Source organism: Natrix helvetica (assembly GCF_964273705.1).
Source record: "Natrix helvetica genome assembly, chromosome: 5".
Lineage (NCBI taxonomy): Eukaryota > Metazoa > Chordata > Lepidosauria > Squamata > Natricidae > Natrix > Natrix helvetica.
The window spans coordinates 148,971,056-148,999,028 of record NC_138551.1 but is presented as its reverse complement, the minus strand read 5'-3'; the positions used below and the strand labels follow the sequence as shown (position 1 = coordinate 148,999,028).

Genomic DNA, 27,973 nt, shown 5'->3' with positions numbered 1-27,973 from the left:
TGTTGAGTCCGTGGCACGGGACATGAAGCGGAGTTTGGGGTTGATTTCCCTGGCTGCCTCTCTCTGGTCCTCCCTAGTTTGGGGGCTGACGTGTTCGCACAACGAATATCCCTTCTCAGCTAAGAAATGCTGCAAATATTGTCCTCCAGGTAAGTGACACTGAAGATGTTGGAGCGGGGGGATTCGAACACAGATCTTGTTTTAATCCACTGTTTCTACATTTATGGCTTCCCGGATTGTCACTTAAAGAGATATCTGGGGTGGTTTTTTTTTCATCCTTTGCATTCGGGGGCTGCACCATCTGAAATCGTTTTAAATTGTTTGCAAAAAGGAAGAAAAATTCAGATTTTTCTGAAAAATTCAGTTTTTTCCCGGCTTGAATGGAGGGGCCTTGTCTTATCTGTCTGGTAAGTGACTCCATGAATTCTGTTTTTGCTGGAGGTGTCCTTGATTTCTTATCACTTTTTTATTAATTAATTTTAATAAAATTAGAATTAATAAAATTAATTTTATTTCAATAAAATCAATGCTGACTCTGCTGTATTTTGGTTTTGTGACCCAGTTCCGGACTGGGGCTCAATGCTGACACTGTCCTGGATGTTTCTCAGCCCTCCCAGTCTATCTTACCGTGTTAGAAATTCCTTGTGGTCTCCAATCCGAAGACACGGATTGCAGTGTGGGGGAAGAGTCCCAAATTAATTAGATGCGGTCTCTATTTAATAATCGGGTTGGGGTGGTTTGAATGCAAGGTTGATCACTTCTGAAAGGTACAGTGAAAGGGTACGTACCTCACCGGAGGGGGGGGGGGGAGAAACTCAAGGCAGATCAAACCCCCTTGTGAGAGTCCATAAAATCAGGGAGAGGCTGAATTTCTCAATTTTCTTTTCAAGCGGACTTTCACTGTTCTGTCCTTATGAATATGCTGAGTCCCATTTTGAGTTTGGCAGTGTGTGTGTGAGAGAGAGAAAGAGAGACAGACAGACAGACAGAGACAGACAGAAAGAGAGAGAGACAGAGACACAGAGACAGAAACAGAAAGACAGACACAGACAGAGAGACAAACAGACACACAGAGAAAGAGACAGACGCAGAGAGAAAGAGACAGAGAGAAAGACAGGCAGACAGAGACACGGAGAGCAGAGACAGACACAGAGACACACAGAGAGAAAGACAGAGACACACACACAGAAAGACAGACAGAGAGAGAAAGAGAGACAGAGACCCAGAGAGAGAAACAGAGGCAGAGGGACAGACAGAGACAGAGAAAGAAAGAAACAGAGAGAAAGAGAGGGATACAGACAGAAACAGAGAGACAGACAGACAGACAGAAACAGAGAGAAAGAGAGAGACAGAAACAGAGAGAGACAGAGACCCAGAGAGAGAGGCAGAGAGACAGACAGACAAAGAAAGACACAGAGAGACAGAAACAGAGAAAGAGAGACAGACACAGAGACAGAAACAGAGAGACAGAGACCCAAAGAGAGAAACAGAGAGGCAGAGGGACAGACAGAAACAGAGACAGAGACACAGAGAAAGACAGAGAGAGAGAGAGACAGAAACAGAGAGAGAAAGTGAGAGAGGGACACAAAGAGAGAGGCGGATTACAATTCCCATCCTCCTTGACCATGATAGCTGACAGGGCTTCAGCAGGAGGCGTGGCCAAATACTTTCTCTGTTGGTCGAAATGTCCAGCTAGCTGAAGATTGCCGCGAGTTCTAATCCCTCCTGAAAGGAAGATGGATGGCCACTCCTCAACCTACCTCGCAGGATTGTTTGGAAGATGACACGGAGGAGGAAACTGAGCTCCCTGGAGGATGGCCTGTCGTCTGGGGGGGGGGGGGTGTCACAGAAAGCGGGGCTCTATCTGCCAACCTCTTCTTGCCTTTTAGGAGAACAGCTGGTAAAACGCTGCACGGATGCAACCTCGACCGAGTGTGAATCGTGCGATGAGAATTACTACAACGACGTCTATACCTACTCATGGTGTAAACCTTGCGCAGAATGCCATGCTGGTAAAGCCTCATTGGCAAACAAAAAACAAAACCACTGCATCCTCCTTCCTAGCTTCCTTCGCAGGAAAAGTGTTGCTTTGTGGTTTCACAACGGCGGCTTATGTCGAGTTGATTTTGAATGTGTTTTTCCGGTGTTATAAATCTAAGATAGAAGATAGATAGATGATAGATAGATGGATAGATGGATAGATAGATAGATAGATAGATAGATAGATAGATAGATAGATAGATAGATAGATAGATGATAGATAGATAGATGAATGATAGATAGATGATAGATAGATAAATGATAGATAGATAGGATAGATAGACAGACAGACAGACAGACAGACAGATAGATGATAGATAGATAGATAGATAGATGATAGATGGATGGAAGGATGGATAGATAGATAGATAGATAGATGATAGATAGATAGATGGATGGATGGATGATAGATAAATGATAGATGACGGAGAGATAGATAGATGATAGATGGATAGATAGGTAGGTAGGTAGGTAGGTAGGTAGGTAGGTAGATAGATAGATAGATAGATAGATAGATAGATAGATAGATAGATAGATAGATGGATGATAGATAGATAAATGATAGATGACAGAGATAGATAGATAGATGATAGATAGATAGATAGATAGATAGATAGATGATAGATAGAAGATAAATAGTAGATAGATAGATTAGATAGATGATATAGATAGATAGATAGATAGATAGATAGATAGATAGATAGATAGATATAAATAGATGATAGATAGATAGATAGATAGATAGATAGATAGATAGATGATAGATAGATAGATAGAAGATAAATAGTAGATAGATAGATTAGATAGATGATAGATAGATAGATAGATAGATAGATAGATAGATAGATAGATAGATAGATAGATAGATAGATATAAATAGATGATAGATAGATAGATAGATAGATGATAGATAGATAGATAGATAGATAGATAGATAGATAGATAGATAGATAGATAGATAGATAGATAGATATAATGTTGGTTGCTGAAGTATCAAAACCACACTCAGTTTTTCCCCGTTGGCTTCCACAAAGCCCCGCTAGAAATAGTATGTACACAAATCGTTCAAAATTTCGCTCTTTGCAGTCCAGAATTAAATTTTTTATTTCTCGTAGAGCGAGGTCTCCGGGAGATAAGATCGTGCCAGAGGACTTCGAACACCGTCTGCGCCTGTCTTCCCGGCCACGCTCCGGGAGAGAGCGGAGAGAGCGGAGAGGAGAAAAGTAAGGGGCCAAGGATGTATTTCAGGGAATAGAGAGGTGGGACCATGATCCGAAATCAAACCTAGTGGGATAAGTCAATCGTTCCGCAGGGTGCTTCTTCTTGGAAAAAGGGGTTTTTTTTTCTCTCGAATTTGTCCCAAACAGCAATTTACAGAGTCAGCTTATTGCCCCCAACCATCTGGGTTCTCATTTTACCCACCTCGGAAGGATGGAAGGCTGGGTCAATCTTGAGCTGGTCAGGATCAAACTCCTGGCAGTAGGCAGAGTGAGCCTGCAATACTGCATTCTAACCCCTGGGCGGGAAGGAGGGAGGAAAGGAAAGGAGGAAGGAAGGAAGGAAGGAAGGAAGGAAGATAGCAATAGCATTTAGACGTGTATACCGCTTCACAGGGCTTTTACAGCCCTCTCTAAGCGGTTTAGAGTCAGCCTCTTGTCCCCAACAATTTGGGCCCTCATTTTACCCACCTCGGAAGGATGGAAGGCTGAGTCAACCTCGAGCTGGTCAGGATCGAACTCCTGGCAATGGGCAGAGTTAGCCTGCAATCCTGCATTCTAGCCACTGGGAGGGAGGGAGGGAAGGAGGAAGGAAGGAAAGAAGATAGCAATAGCACTAGACTTATATACCGCTTCACAGGGCTTTTACAGTCCTCTCTAAGCAGTTTACCGAGTCAGCCTCTCGCCCCCAACAACCTGGGCCCTTATTTTACCCACCTTGGAAGGCTGAGTCAACCTTGAGCCTGGTGAGATTCGAACTGCCGAACTGCAGCTAGCAGTCAGCTGAAGTAGCCTGCAGTACTGCACTCTAACCACTGCGCCATCTCAGCTCTTACTCATACTCATCGGTGGGCGCCAAGGGACTGGTTCCCCATCCTTAGCCCCTTTCTGACGAAGGAAGGAAAGAAAGAAAGAAAGAAAGAAAGAAGGAAGGAAGGAAGGAAGGAAGCAATTGCACTTAGACTTGTATACCGCTTCATGGGGCTTTTACAGCACTCTCTAAGCGGTTTACAGAGCCAGCCTCTTGCCTCCAACCATCTGGGTCCTCATTTTACCCACCTCGGAAGGATGGAAGGATGAGTCTATCTTGAGATGGTCAGGATCGAACTCCTGGCAGTAGGCAGAGTTAGCCTGCAATACTGCATTCTAACCACTGGGCGGAAGGAGGGAGGAAAGGAAAGGAAAGGAAAGAAGGAGAGGAGAGGAGAGGAGAGAAGAAAGGAAGGAAGGAAGGAAGGAAGGAAGGAAGGAAGGAAGGAAGGAAGGAAGGAAGGAAGGAAGGAAGGAAGGAAGGGCACTTAAACTTACATACCACTTCACAATGCTTTCCAGCCCTCTCTAAGCAGGTTTACAGAGTCAGCCTCTTTCCCCCAACAATTTGGGCCCTCATTTTACCCACCTTGGAAGGACGGAAGGCTGAGTCAACCTTGAGCCTGGTGAGATTCGAGCTGCCAACAGCAGGCAGCAGAAGGAGCCTGCAGTACTGCACGCTAACCACTGTGCCACCAAATAGATGCCTTCTTGATCGGTTATTTTCTCCCCCTTGGTAGGGGGAAACGTTTATTTACCCTAGAAAGCGGGCAGAGAAAAGCAACAGGGATGATCAGAGGCTAAATTGTACGATTGTTGACCTGGGTAGGTCCGGCCTACAGAGGAAAAGGTGTCAGGCAATGTTGGTGCCCAGCGTGGGGCCAACAGACGGGTTATTAGGGGTAGACATGAGAAGGTTATTAGGGGTAGACATGAGAAGGTTATTAGGGGTAGACATGAGAAGGTTATTAGGGGTAGACATGAGAAGGTTATTAGGGGTAGACATGAGAAGGTTATTAGGGGTAGACATGAGAAGGTTATTAGGGGTAGACATGAGAAGGTTATTAGGGGTAGACATGAGAAGGTTATTAGGGGTAGACATGAGAAGGTTATTAGGGGTAGACATGAGAAGGTTATTAGGGGTAGACATGAGAAGGTTATTAGGGGTAGACATGAGAAGGTTATTAGGGGTAGACATGAGAAGGTTATTAGGGGTAGACATGAGAAGGTTATTAGGGGTAGACATGAGAAGGTTATTAGGGGTAGACATGAGAAGGTTATTAGGGGTAGACATGAGAAGGTTATTAGGGGTAGACATGAGAAGGTTATTAGGGGTAGACATGAGAAGGTTATTAGGGGTAGACATGAGAAGGTTATTAGGGGTAGACATGAGAAGGTTATTAGGGGTAGACATGAGAAGGTTATTAGGGGTAGACATGAGAAGGTTATTAGGGGTAGACATGAGAAGGTTATTAGGGGTAGACATGAGAAGGTTATTAGGGGTAGACATGAGAAGGTTATTAGGGGTAGACATGAGAAGGTTATTAGGGGTAGACATGAGAAGGTTATTAGGGGTAGACATGAGAAGGTTATTAGGGGTAGACATGAGAAGGTTATTAGGGGTAGACATGAGAAGGTTATTAGGGGTAGACATGAGAAGGTTATTAGGGGTAGACATGAGAAGGTTATTAGGGGTAGACATGAGAAGGTTATTAGGGGTAGACATGAGAAGGTTATTAGGGGTAGACATGAGAAGGTTATTAGGGGTAGACATGAGAAGGTTATTAGGGGTAGACATGAGAAGGTTATTAGGGGTAGACATGAGAAGGTTATTAGGGGTAGACATGAGAAGGTTATTAGGGGTAGACATGAGAAGGTTGCTTGTGGGGCTGTCTCATAGAAGAAGGGGTCAATTTATTCTCCAAAGCACCAGAGAGGGCAAGACAAGAAGTTCTGGGTGCAAGCTTAGAGATCCAACCCAGAACTAAGGAGGAATTTTGTGACTGCGAGAACAATGGCGGCTAATCCTTGACTTACGACTGCTCGTTTAGGGACCGTTCAATGTTACGAAAGCACGGGGGGGGGGAAAGTGACCTGTGACCGTTTTTCACACTTACGATCACTGCAGCGTCCCCCGTGATCAAAATTCAGGGGCTTGGCAACTGGCATGCGCTTATAACGGTTGCAGAGCCCTGGGGAGTGTCGTGATTCCCCTCTGGCGACCTTCCGGCAAGCAGGGGAAACCGGATTCACTTCACAATCGTGTGACTTTACTTAACAACGGCGGTGATTCGCTTCACGGGGGCAAGAAAGGGCGTAAAATGGGGGCAAAACTCACTTAACCACTCAGCAATAGAAATCTTGAGGCTCAGTGCCGGTCATGAATTGGGGGCTGCCCGTAATCCATGGAAGAGGGTGCTCCCAACAATAGACTAGACAGCCTTTTGAGTGGAATGTTAACAGGCCTACTGCCTTGAGCAGGGGGTTGGACTAGAAGACCTCCGAGGCCCCTTCCAGCCCTATGAGTCTTTGTTCAATTAGATGGGTATCCTGGCCCAATTAGGAGGGATTTTTGGTGGTGTGTAGGAAAGCTGGGATATAAATCACACACACACACACACACACACACACCAACAAAATAGCCACAGGGACCCCTAGCAAATCAGCAAATTTAGTTCAAAGCTTTCCTAGTTTGTCCTCTGTTGTTTTACAGGATGCAAACCCTGTCCCAGCGGGCATTTTTCCCTTGGAGGGAACGAGAAATGTCGTCCTTGGACCAAGTAGGTATTGTTGTGGCCTGCTGACAAAAAATAGGGCGGAGAGGTGGATTGGAATGCAACGGGGGGGGGGGGGGAGAATAGCATCCAAGCATCATCGCTTCCCGTGAGATATTGCTCCCTCTTCAAGGACACCCTGAGCAGGTGCCACAGCGTGGCTGGCTGGTTCCCCCCCAAAAAATGAACGGAAGTGATTGAAAGGAGGAATGAACCATGCAGGCTTTTGCACAAGAAGCTCAGAGCTGGTTTTGCTTCTTCTATGCCAAGGCGGATTTATTCAGTAAAGTCGGAAAAATAATCTCCCGGGAGTTTCCTTTGCTGGATTCGCCAACTGGGCAGTTGACATTTGAAATGAGAGCGTGAACGAAATCTTTGCCCTAGGAAAGCGAGAAGTGTTACGGAAGAGATTTCAACCTGTGATTTTTTTCAATCTCGGCGACTGTAAGACCTGTTGCTGGCTGGGGAATTCTGGGAGTTGAAGTCCACAGGTTTTGACATAGTTGAGACTGAGAAACACTGGTTTAAAATCTATCCACCCTGGAATAGTTTCGGTGTTAGATATATGTTTTTTGTTCTGTAATGGCGCACCATCCTTTGTCGTGAAATCTGGTTGCAAATTATTGTTATGTTTCTACTTCGTAGCTGCACAGCCAACGGCAGGAGAATCCTACGACCCGGGCAGCGGGACGCGGATACAATTTGTGACATGCTGTCCAGCAAGATTTCCACACGGCGCGCCGTGACGCAGCCCACTGCCTTTCCAAAGGAGATTACCGTCTTCACCATGAACCTGGATTCATCTCCAATTGTTGTGCCTACAAATACAGGTAAATTACCCGTAATGTGTGGGAGGGGGCAAGGGAGCTTAATGCTTAAAATTGAGAAAGTCTGCAGGCGGGAAACAGAAGAAGTGGGTGCTTTCTGGAACAAGGGCCTGCAACCCACGGCTCTGGAGCTGCAGGTGGCCCTTTCATCCCTCTCTCTGTTGCCAGTCGGCGCCACAATTTTGAGAGGAGCTTCCGGTTAGCGGGGGGAGAGCAGGGCGCGCCAGGACTCTATGGTAAGGGGGTGGTTTTCCAGTCAGCTCCATAATTGATAGGGCTTTCGGTTAGGACAGGTAGAGGAAAAAGGAGGCCGCACTAGGAGGAGACTCTCTGGTGAGGGAACCGGACTTCCGGTCAGCAGAGGAAATATGGATGCCACGCTAGGAGGAGACTCTATGGTGAGGGGAACCGGACTTCCGGTCAGCAGAGGAAATATGGATGCCATGCTAGGAGGAGACTCTATGGTGAGGGGAACCGGACTTCCGGTCAGCTCCAGAATTGAACGGGAGGCTTCCGGTTAGGACCTTTGCGGCTCTTTGAGTGTTTAAGGTTGCTGACCCCTATGCTAGAACACGGAGTTGAAAGGGACCTTGGAGATCATCCAGTCCAACCCCTTGCTCAAGCAAGGGACCTTGTATCATTCTAGACAAATGGTTGCCCAGTCGCTTCTTAAAAACTCCCACTGTGGGAGCACCCACGGCTTGTGGTGGCAAGCCGTTCCACTGGCTAATTTTTTTCTCCCTGGCAGGAAAATTTCTCTCCTTGATTGGTTTCCCTCCATTGCTTCTTGTCTCGCCTTTCTAGCTTGCAAAGAAATTGAGGGAAGCAACAGGAATGAAAATTTCATCGGCATTTCCTCTTCTGGTGTTTTTTTTCTTTTGAAGGATTTCTGTGGATTCTGATCCCCTTTGCCCTCCTGCTGACCATAGCTGGAATCCTGGTCTTCCTGTTCTTTTATCGCAGGAGGAAGAAAAATAAGCTGGACATTTTGTGCACTAGAATGTATGCTGCCCCCTGCAAGGGTGAGTTTGGGGCCACCTCCGAAAAGCCAGTTTAAAATGTGATTTTGAGGGACTCCTTTCCAGCAGAATGGGACTGAACAGAAGCATATGAATTACATCCTATTAGAATAGAATAGAATAGAATAGAATAGAATAGAATAGAATAGAATGTAGGATAGACAGGAGAGGAGAGGAAGGGATAGGATAGGAGAAGAGAGGAGAGACTGTAGGATAGACAGAATAGGATAGGATAGGATAGGATAGGATAGGATAGCATAGGATAGGATAGGATAGAATGTAAGATATACAGAATAGGACAGGAGGGAGGGGAGGAGAGAAGAGAATATAGGATAAACAGAATAGAATAGAATAGAATAGAATAGAATAGAATAGAATAGAATAGAATAGAATAGAATAGAATGTAGGATAGACAGAATAGGAGAGGAGAGGAAGGGAGAGGAGAGGAAGGGAGAGGAGAGGAGAGAATGTAGGATAGACAGAATAGGAGAGGAGAGGAAGGGAGAGGAGAGGAGAGAATGTAGGATAGACAGAATAGGAGAGGAGAGGAAGGGATAGGATAGGAGAAGAGAGGAGAGAATATAGGATAGACAGAATAGGATAGGATAGGATAGGATAGGATAGGATAGGATAGGATAGGATAGGATAGAATGTAAGATAGACAGAATAGGACACGAGGGAGGAGAGGAGAGAAGAGAATATAGGATAGACAGAATAGAATAGAATAGAATAGAATGTAGAATAGACAGAATAGGAGAGGAGAGGAAGGGAGAGGAGAGGAGAGAATGTAGGATAGACAGAATAGGACAGGATAGGAGAGAAGAGAAGAGAATGTAGGATAGATGGAATATAATAGAATAGAGAATAGAATAGAATAGAATACAGAATGGAATGGAATGGAATAGAATAGAATAGAATTCTTTATTGGCCAAGTGTGATTGGACACACAAGGAATTTGTCTTTGGTGCAGATGCTCTCAGTGTACATAAAGAAAAATAAAATACATTTATCAAGAATCATAAGGTACATAAGAGCCGCGGTGGCGCAGTGGTTAGAGTGCAGTACTTCAGGCTACTTCTGCTGACTGCCAGCTACCTGCAATTTGGCAGTTCAGATCTCACCAGGCTCAAGGTTGACTCAGCCTTCCGTCCTTCTGAGGTGGGTAAAATGAGGACCCAGATTGTTGGGGGCAAGAGGCTGACTCTATAAACTGCTTAGAGAGGGCTGTAAAGCGATATATGTCTAAGTGCAATGGCTATCTTCCTTCCATCCTTCCTTCCTTCCTTCCTTCCTTCCTTCCTTCCTTCCTTCCTTCCTTCCTTCCTTCCTTCCATCCTTTCTTCCTTTCTTCCTTCCTTCCTTCCTTCCTTCCTTCCTTCCTTCCTTCCATCCTTTCTTCCTTCCTTCCTTCCTTCCTTCCTTCCTTCCTTCCTTCCTTCCTTCCTTCCCTCCCTCCCTCCCTCCCTCCCAGTGGTTAAAATGCAATATTGCAAGCTAACTCTGTCCACTGCCAGGAGTCCGATCCTGACCGTCTCAAGGTTGACTCGGCCTTCCGTCCTTCTGAGGTTGATAAAATGAGGACCCAGATTGTTGGGGGCAAGGGAGGCTGACTGTAAACTGGTTAGAGAGGGCTGTAAAAGCACCGTGAAGCGGTATGTAAGTCTTAAGTGCGATTGCTATTGCTATAGGTGTGAGGACTGGTCGTAAGTCACTCTTTTCAGGGCTGTTGTAACTTCTCGTAGTTGCTAAATCAACGATGGTTAAGCCAAAAGCTGCCTGTAGCTTCGTTGCAAGCTAAGAAATGCGTCACGAAAGATTATGCTTCAACTGCAATTTCCACACTACCTTTTGAGTTACCTCCTTTGAAATGTAACTTTTTCCCCTCTTCTTCCTTCAGATGAAGAGAACGATTATCGAATGCCAATCCAAGAACAAGAAGTTGGTGGGAAATCCGATTTTGTACATGCCTGACCTGCAAAAAGGAACATTTTTTTTAAAAAAAAAAAACCCAGAATTTTGGCTTCTGAATCAGAAATAGCTCGGAGTTTATCCGAGTTTGTTTTTCAACCAATTCCTTCTTATTCTGAATGAATCAGTCTCTCTCTCCCCCCCCCCCCTGTTTTTCTTGCCTCGTGTAGTTTCGGGTTTTCCCCCCTTCTTCTTGTGGTTCCTTTTGAAGAAAAAAACCTGCCGGAATTTGCATATATTTTTTTCACAGCCTTCTTTGTTTTAAAAAAAGAATGTGAAAATGTGCTTGCGCATCCTTTTATTCTTCTGTTTTTATTCACCCTTGGATAACAGGAAGAACCTTCGCAAACCTCGATTTCTTAGGAAATGTGAGGTATTATAACCAGAAACCTAAGAATTATAACAAGAGGGGCCTGGCTGATATTAATATATTAGTATAATTGTGACAATAAAGTAATAATAACAATTATTATTAATATTTGTTGTTCAGCTTCTAAGACCGCATTTCCACGAAAACAAGACAGGGTCTTATTTTCTTTTGACTCCCGAAATAAACGCTTGGCCTTATTTTTGGGGAGGGCTTATTATTTTTGAGATGCGGGAGGCGGCGAATGTGGTCACCTCCTGGCTGCTGCTGTGTTGCAATATTTTCGGGGTGGGCTTATTTTCCGGGGAGGGCTAATTTTAGCGCATGCCTGCAAAAGCCCGATTGGGCTTATTATCCGGGGAGGTCTTATTTTGTGGGGGGAAACAAGGTAATTCAGGCTGCGAATAAGAGCCAGCAAGAGTTACTTTCCAATTGACGTTGCGGAATGCAACAGAATTAAAGTTAAAACCGAACAAGTGTCGGAAGATCAAATACTTTAAAAAAGAGAAGCTGGCAACAGATAGCTGCTTTTATAAAAGCAATAGACGGGGTGTTGTATTATTTTTTTTAAAAAAAGTTGAACACCCTTCAACTTGTCTCGCTGTTCCTTGAAGGAAACGTTAACTTTACTCCCAATGAGGGAACCCTATAGGCATAAATTAATATAGAGATGTAAATCCTCAATTAGATCCACTGGATCCCCATGGTTATTCAGGGGGATTTTATTCAGGGGTGGGATTTGGCCGGTTCGCACCGATTCAGGGGAACTGGCTGTTAATTTTGTATCTGGTTCGCCGGACTGATTGTTCCAAGAACTGGCTGGCCTCGCCCATCCTGCTTTCTCCCCTCCCAGGAGTCTCCACATAGCCAGGTAAATGCAGGGCCCGCACGGAGGCACTGGGAGGGTGAAGAACGGGTCTCCCAGAAGTTTCGGTAGTCCGGAAACGAATCTGTTTCCTGCCTCCGTAGGGCTTCCGGAGCCCAGAGGAGGCCATTTTTGACCTCCTGGAGGCCCGAGGGAAGCCTCCAGAGCTGAGGAGGACAAAAACACACACATACCCACCCGCCGTGGGTGCAGGAGGCTGAGTAGGCCATGCCCACCATGGCCACACCTCCCCAGCTGTTAGGCAGAGAACCGGTCGCTCACATTTTTCAATCCCACCCCTGATTGTATTGATGCATAAAATGCCAAGGCCGTTAACACAAAGATTGGGGTTTGTTGATTGTGCAAAAGATCATTTTACCTGTGGGTGAAATGGTAAAAGAGGGTTGTTGGTGTTTTTTTGGGGTTTTTTAAAATCAAAATTAAAATGGCATCTGCCAAGCTCTTGGCCAAAACGTAAGAGCAGAGAAAGTTTTCCAGCGTAGGGGAAAACTCGCCCAGGAAATTGTACAGGTCACAAATAAGGGACTCTCATACAATTCATTGCGCTGTGTAGTTTGCTCTCATTTTGTTTGGCCTCCAATTGACTTTAAGAACGACATAAAAGAACGGGATCTGATTTTTGAAGCGGCTGTTTGAATGGACTATTTTGAGGTTCGGCCGATTCTTTTTTAAAATCCACCCACTGCCATCTTGAGGATAAGAAATGTTTGGATCTCCTTCGATTATTCTCCCGGCCTTCCTCAACATTTTGGAGAGAGGAGGAGGAGGAGGGCTGAGACAATGTAAACATAGTATTTCTATAAAAATTATATTAGCGTTGATCTGTAAATGCGGTTCCCTTGTAAAATCCTAACAGTGCTTTTCATGTCTGTTATTTTCTTTCTGGCTATGCTTTTAAAAAGATTAGCAGAAGGGACCTTGGAGGTCTTCTAGTCCTACCCCCTGCTCATGCAGGAAACCCTGGGCCATTCCTGACTAATGGATGCCCAGTCTCTTCTTAAAAAGCTTTGTAACTTTTTGTAAGGAAATAGCTAGATAAGAGATGATAGATGATAGGTAGATAGTTGGATGAAGAAATAAAGCTAGAGAGATAGATTAGGTAGACAGACAGACAGACAGACAGACAGACAGACAGACAGACAGAGACACAGGCAGACAGAGATAAGAGACGATAGATAGATAGATAGATAGATAGATAGATAGATAGATAGATAGATAGATAGATGATGGATGGATGAATAGAAAAATGGATGGATAGATAGATTGAAAGATAGATAGAAAGAGAAAAGGCAGACAGAGATAAAAGAGACGATAGATAAATAGAAAGAAAGATGATAGATAGATAGATAGATAGATAGATAGATAGATAGATAGATAGATAGATAGATAGATAGATAAGAGATTAGATAGATAAGAGATTAGATGGATGGATGGATGGATGGATATATTGATAGATGGGTGGATGGATGGATAGAAAAATAGATGAATGGATAGATAGATAGATAGATAGATAGATAGATAGATAGATAGAAAGAAAGATGATAGATAGATAGATGATATAGATAATGATGATGTTGATTAATTGACAACAGACAGACATAGAGATGATAGGTAGATCTGGAAATTGATTTTCAGACTCACAAATGTAAAAAACTGAAAATGTGGTTTCTTGAATCAATGGGAAAGAATGTACATGGGTGATTTTGGTGCTACACTTTCTGAATTTTGAAATTACGGAGGTTTTTGTGAGCACCGATAGCACTGTTTTGCTTTGGAATAATTTTTTTGCAAGTCAGACTTGGGGGCGGGAGGGGTGGGTGGGCAAAGCACACGGAAAAACAGGAAGAAAATGTCACCAAATGAGCATCTGCTGAGGTTTGGGCCAGAAAGGAGGAGACACCGAATTCCAATCTTGCTTTGTGCATGAAAACTTTGGGCCAGACTCCTTCCCTCCCTCTCTCTCTCTCTCTCTCAGCTCAGCCCACCCCACAGGGCTGTTGATGTGAGGAAAATTGGATATCTTCAGCGCCCTGAAATTATTTGTAAAAAAATAATAAATACAGGATATAAACTAAGTAGGATTATCTGTGTTTCTTTTTGTTTGCCCAAGCATATGTGTCACTTCAGCTGGAGACAATGTTCTTTTCCTTGATCCTTTGCTTCCAGAAATGCTCCAAGCAACCCTAGCATTTGGAAATGACCTCAGAGGTCATCTAGTCCAACCCCTGTGGTTCAAGGAATTGGCTCCCCCAAATTCTACGGACAGATAAGCCATTGGTTTCAAACGTCTGAAAACCCATCACTTCCTTTAGCAAAGCAGAATCTATAAAGCCTCTGGTTTGTTTAGCTTTAGCTCTTACAGCCCCCGGCTGGCTGGGGAATTCTGGGAGTTGAAATCCACACATTTTAAAGTTGCCAAGGTTGAGAAACATTGCTATAGAGGAGGGGTCAGCAACCTAAAACACTCAAAGAGGCACAAAGTTCCTAACTGGAAGCCCCCCCCCCCCAGTTCAATTATGGAGCCGACCGGAAGTCCGGTTCCCTCACCATAGAGTCTCCTCCTAGCGTGGCGTCCTTTTTCCTCTACCTGTCCTAACTGGAAGCCCTATCAATTGTGGAGCCGACCGGAAGTCCAGTTCCCTCACCATAGAGTCTCCTCCTAGCGTGGCGTCCTTTTTCCTCTACCTGTCCTAACTGGAAGCCCTATCAATTGTGGAGCCGACCGGAAGTCCAGTTCCCCCACCATAGAGTCTTCTCCTAGAGCGGTGTCCTTTTCCCTCTACCTGTCCTAACTGAAAGCTCTATCCATTGTGGAGCTGACCGGCGACAGGGAGCTGCAGCAGAGGGAGGAAAGAGCCACATGCGGCTCTGGAGCCATACGGGTTGCTGACCCCTGCTATAGAGAGTCTTCATGTCAAGATGCCCTCTGGGAATTTAGCCATTTTTTAAACCGATCTAGTGACTGGGAGTTCCATAAGGTAACTTGGGTAAAGAAAGACGTGAAATTTGTGACTGGCTTAAATTTAACTTCAGAGGATGAAAGAAAGAAAGGAAGAAAGGGGGGAGAAAGGGAAGAAACAAAGAAAGAGAAAGAAAGACAGAAAGACACAGATGATAGATAGATGATAGATAGATAGATAGATAGATAGAAGATATAGATGATAGGAGATATAGATGATAGATAGATAGATGATAGATAGATAGATGATAGATAGATAGATAGATAGATAGATAGATAGATAGAAGATATAGATGATAGGAGATATAGATGATAGATAGATAGATGATAGATAGATAGATGATAGATAGATAGATAGATAGATAAAGAAGGAAGATGGAGAGAGAGAAGGAGGGAGGCATGAAGGAAGTAGAGAGAGAGAAATAGAGAAATGAAAGAAGACAAAGAAAATGAAAGGGAAGGAAGGAAGGAACAAAGGAAGGAATCTACAGATATGGAAAAAAAATGTGGTTTTCTTCCCCAGCTTTTGAGTTCTGACTTCTTCAACCTAAATTTCTTCAACTTAGCAAAAGGCAAAGAAAGAAAGAAAGAAAAAAAGTAAGAAAGTAAGAAAGAAAGCCATTTCTTACAATTTCTTACACTTGCCACAAAGCTTTCCTGAAATCTAATGGGCCATTTTCCTATTTCATAACAATTTCCCCTTCTTTTTCCTCCTCCTCTTTTTTTTAAAGAAATGTAATGCTCCCTTTGAACATGCTATTCTGTACAAATATGAAAAGAATATTTTTGAAATGTCAAAACAATCAAAAGTGGAATATATATATTAAAGAAGATAGAGGAGTCCTCTCTCAGATTCTCTTAGTTTGCCAGCCTTTCAAAATTTCCATCTCTCTCCCCCCCTTTCTCTTTCTTTCTCTTTCTCTCCCCTTCTCCCTCTCTTTCTTTCTCCCTTTCTCTCTCCCTCTCTTTCTTTCTCTCTCCCTTTTTCCTTCTCCCTTGCTCTCCTTTTCTCTTTCTCTCCCCCTTTCTCCCTCCCTTTCTTTTTCTCTCCCTCTCCTTCTCTCCCTCTCCCTCTCCCTTTCTCTCTCCCTTTCTTTTTGTCTCTGTCCCTTCCCTTTCTCTCCCTCTCTCCCCCCTTTCTCTCTCCCCCTCTCTTTTGTCTCTCTCTCCTTCTCTCTCTCTCTCCCTTTCTCTCTTTCCAACAATTTTCACAGCCCCCTTTTCTCCTCTGATGAATCACCCATGCAAACTCGTGAAGTAACAGACAGTCTTTGGATTGTACCACCTGACTCCTTTTCAGAGGCCAAACAAAAATAATCTTCGAAAAATCTGCATATGAAAGAACCTTTCCAGGTTCAGAAATAGCTGCGACATCCGGTGCTTCGTACCTCTCCGTTTTCATAATTTGTTTCGAGGCGAGAGAAGGGGTGGGGACTTCCCCACTGAAAGCTGCTGATGCTTGTAAAAATCAAATATGCTGTCCTAATTCAGATTTCTTCTGGGAATCTTAGTTCCGAGTTCATCCTAGCTTGCCCCTTGACGTCTGAATCCAGGTTCTGGTTAGGATAAGACCGAAGAAATCCTAGGGATCAGAACAGAAAATATAGGTAATTCCTCGACTTACGACAACGTTCGTCTTCAAAACGGTCTCGGAAATCTAAAGGATCATTTTATTTGTGATCTGGAAGTGACTGGCAACTGCACTTATTTTCTCCCAGACAGCTCTTGCCTGGATGACTTGGGAATCTTAAATGGACATTTTATTATTGATATACAGTGGTATTGGCACGACTATCCACCCAGGTCATAGGTCCCTCGGCACTTCCTTTAGTTCTGACCAATCGTGGCTTTTGGTCAAGGCGTGAATGGTAGGTAGGTAAGTAGGGAGGGAGGTAGGCAGGCAGAGAGAGAGAGAGAGAGAGCTAGCGATGAGAAAGAGAAAAAAAGAGAGAGAAAGAGGGCGAGAAAGAGAGAGAGAGGGAGGAAGAGAAGAGATGAGATGAGAAAGAGAAAGAAAAAGAGAAAGAGGGCGAGAAAGAGAGAGAGAGGGAGGAAGAGAAGAGATGAGATGAGAGAGAGAAAGAAAAAGAGAAAGAGGGCGAGAAAGAGAGAGAGAGGGAGAAAGAAAAGAGATGAGATGAGAGAGAGAAAGAAAAAGAGAAAGAGGGCGAGAAAGAGAGAGAGAGGGAGGAAGAGAAGAGATGAGATGGGAGAGAGAAAGAAAAAGAGAAAGAGGGCGAGAAAGAGAGAGAGAGGGAGGAAGAGAAGAGATGAGATGAGAGAGAGAAAGAAAAAGAGAAAGAGGGCGAGAAAGAGAGAGAGAGGGAGGAAGAGAAGAGATGAGATGAGAGAGAGAAAGAAAAAGAGAAAGAGGGCGAGAAAGAGAGAGAGAGGGAGGAAGAAAAGAGATGAGATGGGAGAGAGAAAGAAAAAGAGAAAGAGGGCGAGAAAGAGAGAGAGAGGGAGGAAGAGAAGAGATGAGATGAGAAAGAGAGAGAAAGAAAAAGAGAAAGAGGGCGAGAAAGAGAGAGAGAGGGAGGAAGAAAAGAGATGAGATGAGAAAGAGAGAGAAAGAAAAAGAGAAAGAGGGCGAGAAAGAGAGAGAGAGGGAGGAAGAAAAGAGATGAGATGAGAGAGAGAAAGAAAAAGAGAAAGAGGGCGAGAAAGAGAGAGAGAGGGAGGAAGAGAAGAGATGAGATGAGAAAGAGAGAGAAAGAAAAAGAGAGAGAAAGAGGGCGAGAAGGAGAGAGGGGGGGAGAAAGAGAAAGAGAAGAAAAGAGAGATGAGAGAAAGAGAGAAAGAAAGACAGAAAGAGATTTTCCCAAGCATTTTGCCAGAAAATATACATAAGGCCGGCTCAAAAGGCGTGACCCCCTCCTAACCATACCGACGGGCTCCGAATCCAATGGCGATGTCTGTTTTGCTCTGCGGATTCATGGAGAACTAACCCTAACCCTAAGTGGAATTTTCCCCAATGGGATTTCCCCAGGAAATGTACATAAGGCCGGCTCAAAAGGTGTGCCCCCTAATAACCATACCTGAATTGAATCCGAGGGCGAGAAGGATCAGGAGAAGCAGGAGATGGAAGATGCTTCCCGGCATTCTTGATGGGGCTCTGCTGGAGCATGGAGCTAGGAACAGCTTCCAAGGAGGGGACCCATGCTGATAGTGTGTGCTGAACTGCAAGCCGCTCAGGTAAGGCTGGGCTAGAGAGGGGGATGCGGGATGGTGAAATGACACCTCCCAGAAGCCCCATCAGCTCAGCTAAGGCCCCCGGGCCAGATACGTGCAATGGGCGTTTGTGTTGCTGCAGAGAGTCTCCCCCTTCGGGGTCTTTTTATGCAGGTCGGAGGGGGGCAGAAATTCCGACTTGGGGTCTGCTTCAGCCTCCTGGTGGGGGGCTTTGGGCGAAGGCTGGAGGGAAGAGCCGCTGGTGGAGAAGAGCCGGAGGGTCTCGTTCCAGTGGGGCTGCATCACGGCCTGGAACTGGGACCATCTCAGCCCGCTGAGCCTCCAGGCATTGGCACCTGGCCTTGCACTCCCGCAGGTCTTCCCTCTGCTTGGAAAGCCTATGCTGCTAATCCTCAGTGAGGTGCTTCTGATGAGCCTCCTTCTCGCTCAGATCCAATTTGAACTGAGCTGTTTTGCCAACTCTTTCTCCTGGGGGCTGCTTAGCTCCAGCAACTGCTTCCTGTTGGGGCCCTACGGAGCCCGGGCGGGCAGGCGAGGAGGGGCTGGGAGGGGTGAGTAGAGGCTGGAGAGGTGCCCCTTGACGTGAGTGACATCGAGTTGGCCATGCCCACCCAGTCACATGACCACCTAGCCACGCCCACCCAGCCAGTCATTAGGCAGATCATATTAGTGGTCCGCGGGACGTTAAAATTATGAATTTAGTAGTCCCCGAGGTCCAAAAGGTTGGGGACCCCCTGATTTAGGCATTTGCTCAATGGAAAAATGATCATTGGTTTAGATTGCGAGATTTAATTATTAATTGGGGGGACGATAAAATCTTTTGAGAGCTGGTTGGATCTAAGTTTTTTTCCAAGCAAAGGGCATCGTTTAAAAGGATTATAGAAACCAGATGAAGTACCCACAACTGGAAAAAAAGAAAGCTTTCATCTGTATCTTGGTATCATTTGCCCCCAGCAAATATCACGAAACTGCTGGCGAAGAATTAAGTTAGGAACCGAAGAAGTCAAAAACAATAATCTAGTATAATCCATTAAAGGTAGCACGACCGCAACCGAGCCCAAAATGTACGTTGTTAAGTGAGAAATGTTGTTGAGTTTTGCCCCATTTTACGACTTTTCTCGCCAGCTCTGAAGCTGAACAGCTAAACCGAAGGATGGAACCACGTATCTAAAATGGTGGGTGATTCAAAAAAAAAAAAATTATACATGGTTAGAAAAAACAAAATGTCAACGCCGCATATATTATAGATTATCAGCCAGAAATATTTTTTGCTAGGCATAATACCGGACGAGTATGAAAAGGGGAAATCTGAAATTTAATATTACATGTTTTGACAGCAGCAAGGATCGTATTCGTACAGTACTGGAAAAAAAATGAGGAAATATCGAGAGACGAAGATGTAATTTAAAAACAAATATTAGACTGCACAGAAATGGACAGACTGACATCCGGGAAGGTCTACCTTAATGTTGATCTGTGAGGCTATATCCAATTTCCAAGATTCTGGAAGGCAGTCTTAAGGAGAACTGTAGTTTCTCGATGGTGAGCTTCCATAACTGACTTCGAATCATTTCTTTCCTCAACTGGGTGACTGGCAGGACTTCCCTTCTGTAGACGTTCCACAACTGAACTTCTAACCTCAGACATGGTGGCCATCTCTTCTGAGAATTAGTCCCGCCACATCGGAAGGGCTTTGGTTTGTCCACACCCAGGTTCAGATGTTGGGGGGAATCGCAGACCCGTAGGTTTGGAGGACATTAAGGGTTGAGAAGGTTACAATGGTGATTGCTTGCTGTAGCTGGAGATGCTACAGTTGAAGATGCATCCCAATCCAGAAGAAAGAAAATGGATCCTTGGTTAGCTATGGGGTCCTTGAGGTTGAATTTGAGGCTCCTTGCGTTTTCATGATTGAGACTGAGAAGGGAGATCCCACCAGCGATCTCATTTCTATATATTTTTGATGTCTCTCTCTCTTATAGAACCCAAATCCATTCCTCCTCTGGACCTGCTAGGAACTCAACTGGACCAAGGAGGTTCCTTCAGCTGCCAGTTCCCAGAGGAAGAAGGTGGGGAGAAGGTCCTAGGGGAGAACTTCTCCTTGGCATCACTGGTCCACTAAAAACTCAGGCTAGTTGGCACAGGAGAGTGCGTGCCCAGTATCCCAGCTTATCTCTCCCGGACATAAATCTCGTCTCCAGATCCAGGGGGTGGATGGAAATGAACAGTTGGCTTTTCAGAAGCTTTGGTATCCTGGTTGATTCCATATCGGTTGTGAGGTTGGAGAAATGTCTCTGTGGACATTTTGGCCCCCGTAGAGAAATTTATACACCTGTCACAAGTGAGCCCCAAACTCGTCCTTGTTTTCAGACATGAGAACATTGATTTTTTTTTTCTGTCTCTGAACAGATCTGCTGATTTAGGATTTGAATAAAAAAACAAACAAACTAAATATTGACCCCCCGACTCGAGGCAAGAGTTGGAGTCACAGAATAGATACAGATGAACAGAGTTGGAAGGGACCTTGTAGGTCATCTAGTCCAACCCCCACCCAAGCAGGAAACCCTGCATCATATTCGGAAGAATCTGCTACGTTGAAGGCTAAATTAAAATACTGTCTGGATTTTATTTTATTTTTTTCTCCCCCAGCCGGGTTATCTCATCATTTTTACCAGATCATGTATTCTCACAAAACCTGTCCCTTCTCCCCTCTCCCCCCCGCCCCGTGCACTTTTTGATAGAACCGGTTTTCTTTCTAACCAAGTTAAACACGTCCGCTCGAAAGTCACTGAAAGGTGAATCTATCAGCTTTCCTAAACACATTTTTTAGCTTCAACACATTTCTGAAAATGGGTTGCGTTTTCACACACACACACACACACACACACACACACACACACACACACACACACACCTTCCATTTCTCCCTCCCTTTTTATTTTGTTTTCAAATGTGGTCACCCTGCACCAGAGGAAATCCAAGTTTCCGAAATGTTGCACAGCCACCCCTGGCACGAAGCAAGACCTCCCTTGTTAAATAAAATAAGATTAAATAAGATTTTTTAAAAATGCAAAGCTTTGGGGTGTGTGTGTGTGTGTGTGTGTGCCTCCTTTACAAAACCAGACCAAAGTTTTGTTGTGCTCTGCTTCGGGGTGCTGAAACTACAAACAGGGAGTTTTGTAGAGGCAAATTATTCCTTTTTCCAAATTTCTTAAGCTTCTGCAGGAGAACGGTGGCCTGATATGAACAAGGAGCGTAATTTGCACCAATCCCAAATCCTTCCGGATTGAAGCATCGCAAAGGGTTCCCTGCTGTTTTGTTGTGTTAGTCAAATCACCGCACCCAACGGGATATTGTCAAGGGTGTAATAAAACCGAGGGGGAGACCGTCTTACGGTCCAAATGGTGAATTGTAATTCCCATCAGCTCACAAAGGAGGAAGGAAGTTATGGGTTCGACCGCCTCTTGATGGCCATAGCTGCTTACTTCATCCCTCCACCAAAGATACTTGCGGATGGTGTAGAGAATTCTACGGGGGAGGTGTGAGTTAGAGTCACCACCGCAGATTCTTTAGTGGGAGGCCAGAAAGCTCCATTTTCCCACGCAGGAGTTGGGAACCCTTGGGTGCCTTCACGCAACCCTTTGCAAGCTGGTCCCTGTGCTGATTTGCACAACCACATTCCACGGGGGGGGGGGGGGGGAGGAAAGGTGGAGAGGCCAGGAAGATGGGGCCTCGGGTGGGAGGGTTAGAATCAACGGTTGTGGGAACGCATCCCGGAATAGTCCCTAGGGCCATCGGGAGCGTGCTGGGAGCGTATACTGAAAGAATTGGGAAGGGTGGATGGAGGGGCCCGACCCCTGCCCAACTCCGCAGGGTGGGCTGTAGCCTTTTGGAAGCTGGACCGAAGACCCTTTGGATGGAGGGAGCGGAGAATGAGGCAGAAAAACGGAAGCCACCTCGTCAGAGGCGCGGGGGGAAAAACAGCCAAGAATTAGAAGACAAAGTGTCCTTTCGGTGGATGTTGTGACCTACCGTAATAAACTGGATTCTGGCATTTTGACCCCAGTTTAGGCTGCAGTCTATTATTCTTATTATGGGTTGTATATTATTCCTCCATAATGGGCTCAGTGTGTGGCATGGTTTCCCCGTAACGCATCAGCCCCTCTCAAAAAGACCTCAATCTGTCGCCTTTCAGAAACGTTGGCATGTCTCCCAATCCAGAACCAGAGAGTTGGACAGAGGTCCCAGAGAGATCATCTAGTCCAATGAAGTCTTGGAAACCACCCATTCTTTGGCACAACCGCGGGAGGATGGGAATTGTAGTGGTCATAAGTCTTTGGGGAGGGGGGAGGGAAAAGGAATTATAATGCCCAAGGGGGAGAAAAGCAGAAAGCTCTCCGGGGCTCAAAAGATTAAACAAAAGAAAGGGGAAGGGGGGGAAGTGATTGGCTTGTAAGCAAATACAGCATTCCGCCCTGTGGGTTTTGGGGGGAACTATTTAAGAGGCCCGGAGAGATCGAACAGACGCCGTGCCCACCCAAGAAAGATGCTGGAACACATCAGAAAGAAGGGTGTTTCTCCAGCCTTCTTTTCCTTCCTGGTTTTGTTCTTTATAAGAAAAGGGGGGACTTTCGGAATACACCAGCATCCGGCGTTTTAGGAGCCCCGGTGGGAGATCTTTTTCTCATCCGGGAGCGCTTCCTGGCAACTGTGGCTGACGGCTACGGCCCTGGACTTGCTCTCAGCCGCCGGCGGCCTCTTGACCACCAGTGGGGAGAAGGACTTGGGGAACTCCGGGAGGAGCAGGCCGTTGGGCGGCAAGTTGGACTGAAGATGGAGGGAGAGCATCTGTGAGCTGGTCAAGGCGTTCTCGGCGCCGCTGCTGTCGCTGGCCGGCGGCATCTTGGTCCCGAAGGTTTGATGGAACCAGGTGGTGTAGGACTTATCTTTGGAGTTCCCGCGGGGCAGGTGGAGGGACTTGGCTTGATCCTCGAGGCCCTCGGCCTTGTCCGGGGCGGCCGGAACGGGTTTGATGATGTACTGGTTGCCGCTGGTGCAGACTTGGTGTCTCCGGAGGATGGCTTTGACAGAAGGACAGCAGGTCAGGCTGGGGACGATGGAGATCTGGATCTGAGGCATGGGGAGCGGGTCTCGCCGGAGACCTTTGATGGAGGGCACAGCCAGCCCTTCAGAAGCGCCCGACGGCTCTCCTCTGCTCTCCGCCTTCGACACCTTCTCGGGGACTTTGGGGGGTGGCTGTTTGTCCGGCGGAGGGTTGGGCAGCCCAGTGTTGCTGCTGCTGCCGGTGGCTTTCTCCAGACTTGTCCGGGGGATCTTTAGAGAATAGAGGGAGGTCTTGCTCTTGGATGCCTGGGGGAGCCCGTTGTTGGACGCCGTCCCATTGTAGAGGAGGGCGAAATGGCAGAGGGACTCCAGGGGGAGAATGCTCTGAGTCTTCTGAGCCTTGGTGAAGATCTCGATGGTCAGATCTGAAAAGCGGCGAGGAAATCAAGAGGGGGGGGAATGTCAAGATTGAACCTTTGCTTCGCTTCGTTCAAAGTTAACCCTTTTCAACTTGCCAAGCTCACTACTAATATGGTTTTCTGCCTGGATGGTTTTCTGTAATGAGCCGAAGGACAGAAAGAGGGAGTAATGAGCTTCCTCCCATATTTGGGCATACCAGGGGTTGTAACACAAATACATACCTATCTCCCTGGCTTAGCTGATAAGGAGGAGAGCCTGTGGCTTAGTGGCTAAGACTCCTGCCTAATATGTAATACAGCCCAGGTTCAAATCCCAGTAAGGGTATGGCTAGCTGATGAGAGCTAAATAGCTTGAAATGGATCTATACTAGTCTCCCTTTATTTATTTATCAGCACAAATACAACACAAATATAAAAAGGCAACATTAAAAATAAAAATATGGTTTTCTGCCTGGATGGTTTTCTGTAATGAGCCGAAGGACAGAAAGAGGGAGTAGTGAGCTTCCTCCCATATTTGGGCATACCAGGGGTTGTAACACAAATACATACATACATATATATACATATATATATATATATATATATATATATGTCTGTCTGTCTGTCTGTCTGTCTGTCTATTGGCTCATCAGAAGAAACCATCCAGACAGAAAGCTATTATTTTTAATGTTGCCTTTGTTATTTGTGTTGCGTTTGTGCTGATAAATAAATAAAGGGAGACTAGTATAAATCTATTTCAACCTATTTAGCTCTCATCAGCTAGCCATAGGAACCAAGGAAGAGAGCCTGTGGCTTAGTGGCAATTACATCGGCCTAATATGCAATGCAGCCCTGGTTCGATTCCCAGTAAGGGTATGGCTAGCTGATGAGACCTAAATAGGTTGAAATAGATCTATACTAGTCTCCCTTTATTTATTTATCAGCACAAACGCTGTTCTTTTCGTAGATTTTCATGGGTGTAGGTATGCTGGGTTTTTTGTATTCGGGTCTTTTCCCGTGTAGGATTGAGATTGTCTTGGCAACGTTGCCAAGACAATCTCAATCCTACACGGGAAAAGACCCGAATACAACAAAACCAGCATATATATACACATATATATTGCTTGCCACATGCAAAGAGCCCTTTCTCAGTGCCCTCCGCGGATTCTGGCAACTTACCCAGCGTCTCGTTCACCACCGTGGGAATGACGGTCCTCAACGCCGTGCAGTTGGTATGCAACGCAGGGTTGGCGTTCATTTCCAAGAGCCACACCTGTGAACGTAACGCCGGTTATGTCTATGGAGATTCTCAGTCATCCAGGCAATGGTTGTCCCAAAGGGGCTTTTTTTCCCCCGTTTTTTTCAAGAGGTAAACTGGATTTTCTCGGTTTTTCTTTTTGAAGATGGCGGGGAAACTCTGACCATCCAGTCAGAGCTGAAGAAGCTTCTCGGAGGAGAAGCGAAAGGTCTTCAAAGAAAAAACAGACTCTTCAGTTGCCTCTTGAAAAAAAGCACCTATAGGTAACACTACTAGTTATATTGAGGCCTATGATATTTCTATCCCCATTTTGTGATGCTTTATTGAAACTTTTAAAACATCCCTCTTAAATCCTTCCGAAGCCTAAAACTAAACATGTTTTCTTTGGCTTTGTTCTTTTGGGCAACCCCAAATTCTTTTTCAAGTCCAGATTAAATATCACACATGCACAGAGAAGTAATTCTAAAAGGATGAATAAAAAAACAGGCGGAGTATTAAAGAAAATACCAATCGTGTATATAGTTTCCCCTTTTTTTGTCCAATTTGTTTCCATTTAGGAGGGGGGTCTCTACTTTTGGCCAAGCCCCTTCCCCTCCTAGAGCCTCTGACATGGGGACCGTTCACACAATTAAAATATAGAATAACAGAGTTGAGAGGGACCTTGGAGGTCTTCTAGTCCAACCCCCTGCTTAGGCAGGAAACCCTACACTACTTCAGACAAAGGGATATCCAACATCTTCTTAAAGACTTCCAATGTTGGTGAATTCACAACTTCTGGAGGCAAATTCTGTTCCACTGATTAATTGTTCTCACTGTCAGGAAATTAATCCTTAGTTCTAAATTGCTTCTCTCCATGCTTAGTTTCCACCCATTACTTCTTGTCCTGTCCTCAGGTGCTTTGGAGAATAGCTTGACTCCCTCTTCTTTGGGGCAGCCCCTGAGCTATTGGAACACTGCTATCATGTCTCCCCTAGTCAATCCATGTTTGCATAACTCCTATTGCTGAGCTATATGCTCTGTTTGGCTTCGCAAGACACACACACACCCAAGGCACAAATTCATGTTTTATTCCAGTATCGAATAACTGTAGCTATGCTGAATCGCAGAGACCAGATCCTCTCCATTCTATCAAATTCAATTTTTTCCGGTTTCTTAAAAATAAAGCAAGTTGTATTTTTACAACCTGTTTGTATCTTCCAGCTTTAAATGAAGCTGGAAATATTTTGTGTTTTTGCCACTGGGGGACGCTGGAATTCCACTCCAGTTTCTGCAAAGTTTTGTGTCTTTGACTAGCAAGAGGTAAGTGGGAGGAAAACAAAGAAGTGAGATGAGGATCTTTGCAGAAACAGGTGGTGTCTTTGGGAAACTCCCATCCTTCGTCCCCAAAATGTCCCCGTAGGACCAACTTAAACTGGTCACAGAATGGACATATTTTCCTGGATTTGCACCACACATAAAAGCCACAATGGCACCCTTACCCACAAACGTGTAATAATGAGTTTGCAACTCGGCTAAAATTAAACGGCGCTTTATCATGGGTGGCAATTAATCCAGAATAACAAGGAGATCTACGATTACTAATAGATCTTGGGGGGAAAAGGGACTGTAAAAGAGATGGATTGAGTCTCTGGGGAGCTTGCAAAGCAATTAATTAACCACAGGGGAGATAAAAATCTAGCTAATACAATTCAGTTTTATATATTTGAAAGCGGGCAATTATGGGAGATACTAGGTACTCTCATGTAACTAGGTACTAGGTACTCTCATGTAACACCTCTCCTGCGCGGGCTGCACTGGCTACCTGTGGCTTTTCGGGTGCGTTTCAAGGTGTTGACTATCATCTTTAAAGCGCCCCATGGCACAGGACCTAGGTATTTGCGGGATCGCATCCTGCCCCATACATCCCTGCGGCCGATTCGCTCTCACAGGGAGGGACTCCTCCGGGTGCCGTCCACTAGGCAGTGCCAGCGGGCGACGCCCAGGAGTAGGGCCTTCTCTGTGATGGGCCCGACCCTCTGGAATGACCTCCCCCCCGATATTAGAATAACCACCGATCTCCGCTCCTTCCGTAAGAAGCTTAAGACCCACCTGTTCAGCTTAGCTGGCCTGGCCTAACTGTAGTTTTGTGTCCCTCTAGCCTGTATTTTAAATTTTTAGGCGTAGGTTTTTAGGTAGTTTTAATTTTTAATCATACTGTACAGCCTAGTATTTAATTTGATTTTACGGGTATCTAAGAATATTTAATTTTGTATACTGTTTTTATTGTGTGGTCTGTACACCGCCCCGAGTCCCTTCGGGGAGAGGGGGCGGTCTATAAATTTAATAAATATAAATATAATATAAATATAAAGCTGTAAAGAAATTGTCAGGGATGGGACCGGGGAGGGGGAGGGGGGGCTCTTCCCTTCCCCAGATCGCAGATGGGTACCTTAAAATCTTCATCAATCAGGAAGTCGCAGCCGATGAGATCAAAGAAGCCCAGTTTGCATTCCAACTTGGATTTGACGGAGAGAAAACACTGCAACATGATTTCTTTCATTCTCTTCTGCAAAGCACAGGAGACAAATGTTAGAACAGGGTGGTCTCCTTCCCCCTTTTTGAAGAAAATATATTATCCAAGACCTCTTTTGCAGAGAATACATTGCTAAAAAGGTAAGGGGCGAAAAAAAAAATAATAATCCCCAAAATGGAAAATATAGAGCAGTGTTTTTCCAACTTGGCAACCTTAGGATGTGTGGCCTTCAACTCCCAGAATTCCCCAGCCAGCATGAAAATCCACATGTCTTAACATTTTGTCAAGTTGGAAAAATATTTCTCTAAAACTATCTGTTCCGCTGATTTCCCCACCCACCTTCCCGCCCCTGGAAAACGTTCATCGAGGGGAGGATGGAATACGGATTTCAATATTCCCTACAAGGAAAAAAGGTTAAAAATAATCCTGGTTCACTTTGTAATTTTAGAGTTTGTACCCATTTTCTCATAAAATGTCTGGGAGTGATTTTCGGATTTCCCCCCTCCGGTCCAAGCTGTTTATTTATTTATCTATTATTTAGAAGAGACCGGTGTGTGTGTGTTTCAGTGGCTAAGATGCTGAGCTTGTCGATCAGAAAGAGGTTGGCAGTTCGGCGGTTTGAATCCCTAGCGCCGCTTAACGGAGGGAGCTCCCGTGACTTGTCCCAGCTTCTGCCAACCTAGCC

General features: G+C 45.2%; 2 protein-coding genes and 2 long non-coding RNA genes across 6 annotated transcripts in view; 2 read left to right on the top strand and 2 right to left on the bottom strand.

Annotated features, from left to right (window-relative positions):
* The first annotated feature begins 6 nt into the window (after window positions 1-6).
* TNFRSF4 (TNF receptor superfamily member 4) lies at window positions 7-11,249 on the top strand. 2 transcript variants are annotated; one of them, XR_014175538.1, is made up of 7 exons: window positions 7-149; window positions 1,890-2,012; window positions 3,156-3,263; window positions 6,781-6,847; window positions 7,487-7,671; window positions 8,473-8,690; window positions 10,585-10,596. XR_014175538.1 is itself a non-coding variant. In XM_081955062.1 (7 exons), the coding sequence occupies exons 1-7, from the start codon at window positions 23-25 to the stop codon at window positions 10,656-10,658; spliced, it is 822 nt and encodes a 273-aa protein (XP_081811188.1). In that variant the 5' UTR covers window positions 7-22; the 3' UTR covers window positions 10,659-11,249. The 2 variants fall into 2 exon arrangements, 1 of the variants encoding a protein (XP_081811188.1); XM_081955062.1 differs by having other exon boundaries at window positions 8,553-8,690; window positions 10,585-11,249.
* LOC309393188 lies at window positions 2,004-17,210 on the bottom strand. Of its 2 annotated transcripts, none has more exons than XR_014175545.1 (3): window positions 16,256-17,210; window positions 10,545-10,659; window positions 2,004-2,154 (listed from the first exon to the last, which is right to left on the bottom strand). It is a non-coding gene; the product is annotated as an uncharacterized lncRNA (long non-coding RNA). The 2 variants fall into 2 exon arrangements; XR_014175546.1 differs by lacking the exon at window positions 16,256-17,210 and adding an exon at window positions 12,086-12,686.
* Window positions 14,762-22,480, top strand: LOC309393184. Its single transcript, XR_014175541.1, has 3 exons — window positions 14,762-14,886; window positions 17,922-18,062; window positions 19,397-22,480. It is a non-coding gene; the product is annotated as an uncharacterized lncRNA (long non-coding RNA).
* Window positions 22,481-22,599: 119 nt separating this feature from the next.
* Window positions 22,600-27,973, bottom strand: part of TTLL10 (tubulin tyrosine ligase like 10) — a 132,891-nt gene continuing 127,517 nt past the window's right edge. The window contains exons 14-16 of the mRNA XM_081954904.1: window positions 27,205-27,321; window positions 24,698-24,791; window positions 22,600-23,545 (exon numbers count right to left, since the gene is read on the bottom strand). Coding sequence (XP_081811030.1) covers window positions 22,713-23,545; window positions 24,698-24,791; window positions 27,205-27,321 — 1,044 coding nt within the window. The 3' untranslated portion in view covers window positions 22,600-22,712. The remainder of the gene's footprint in view (window positions 23,546-24,697; window positions 24,792-27,204; window positions 27,322-27,973) is intronic.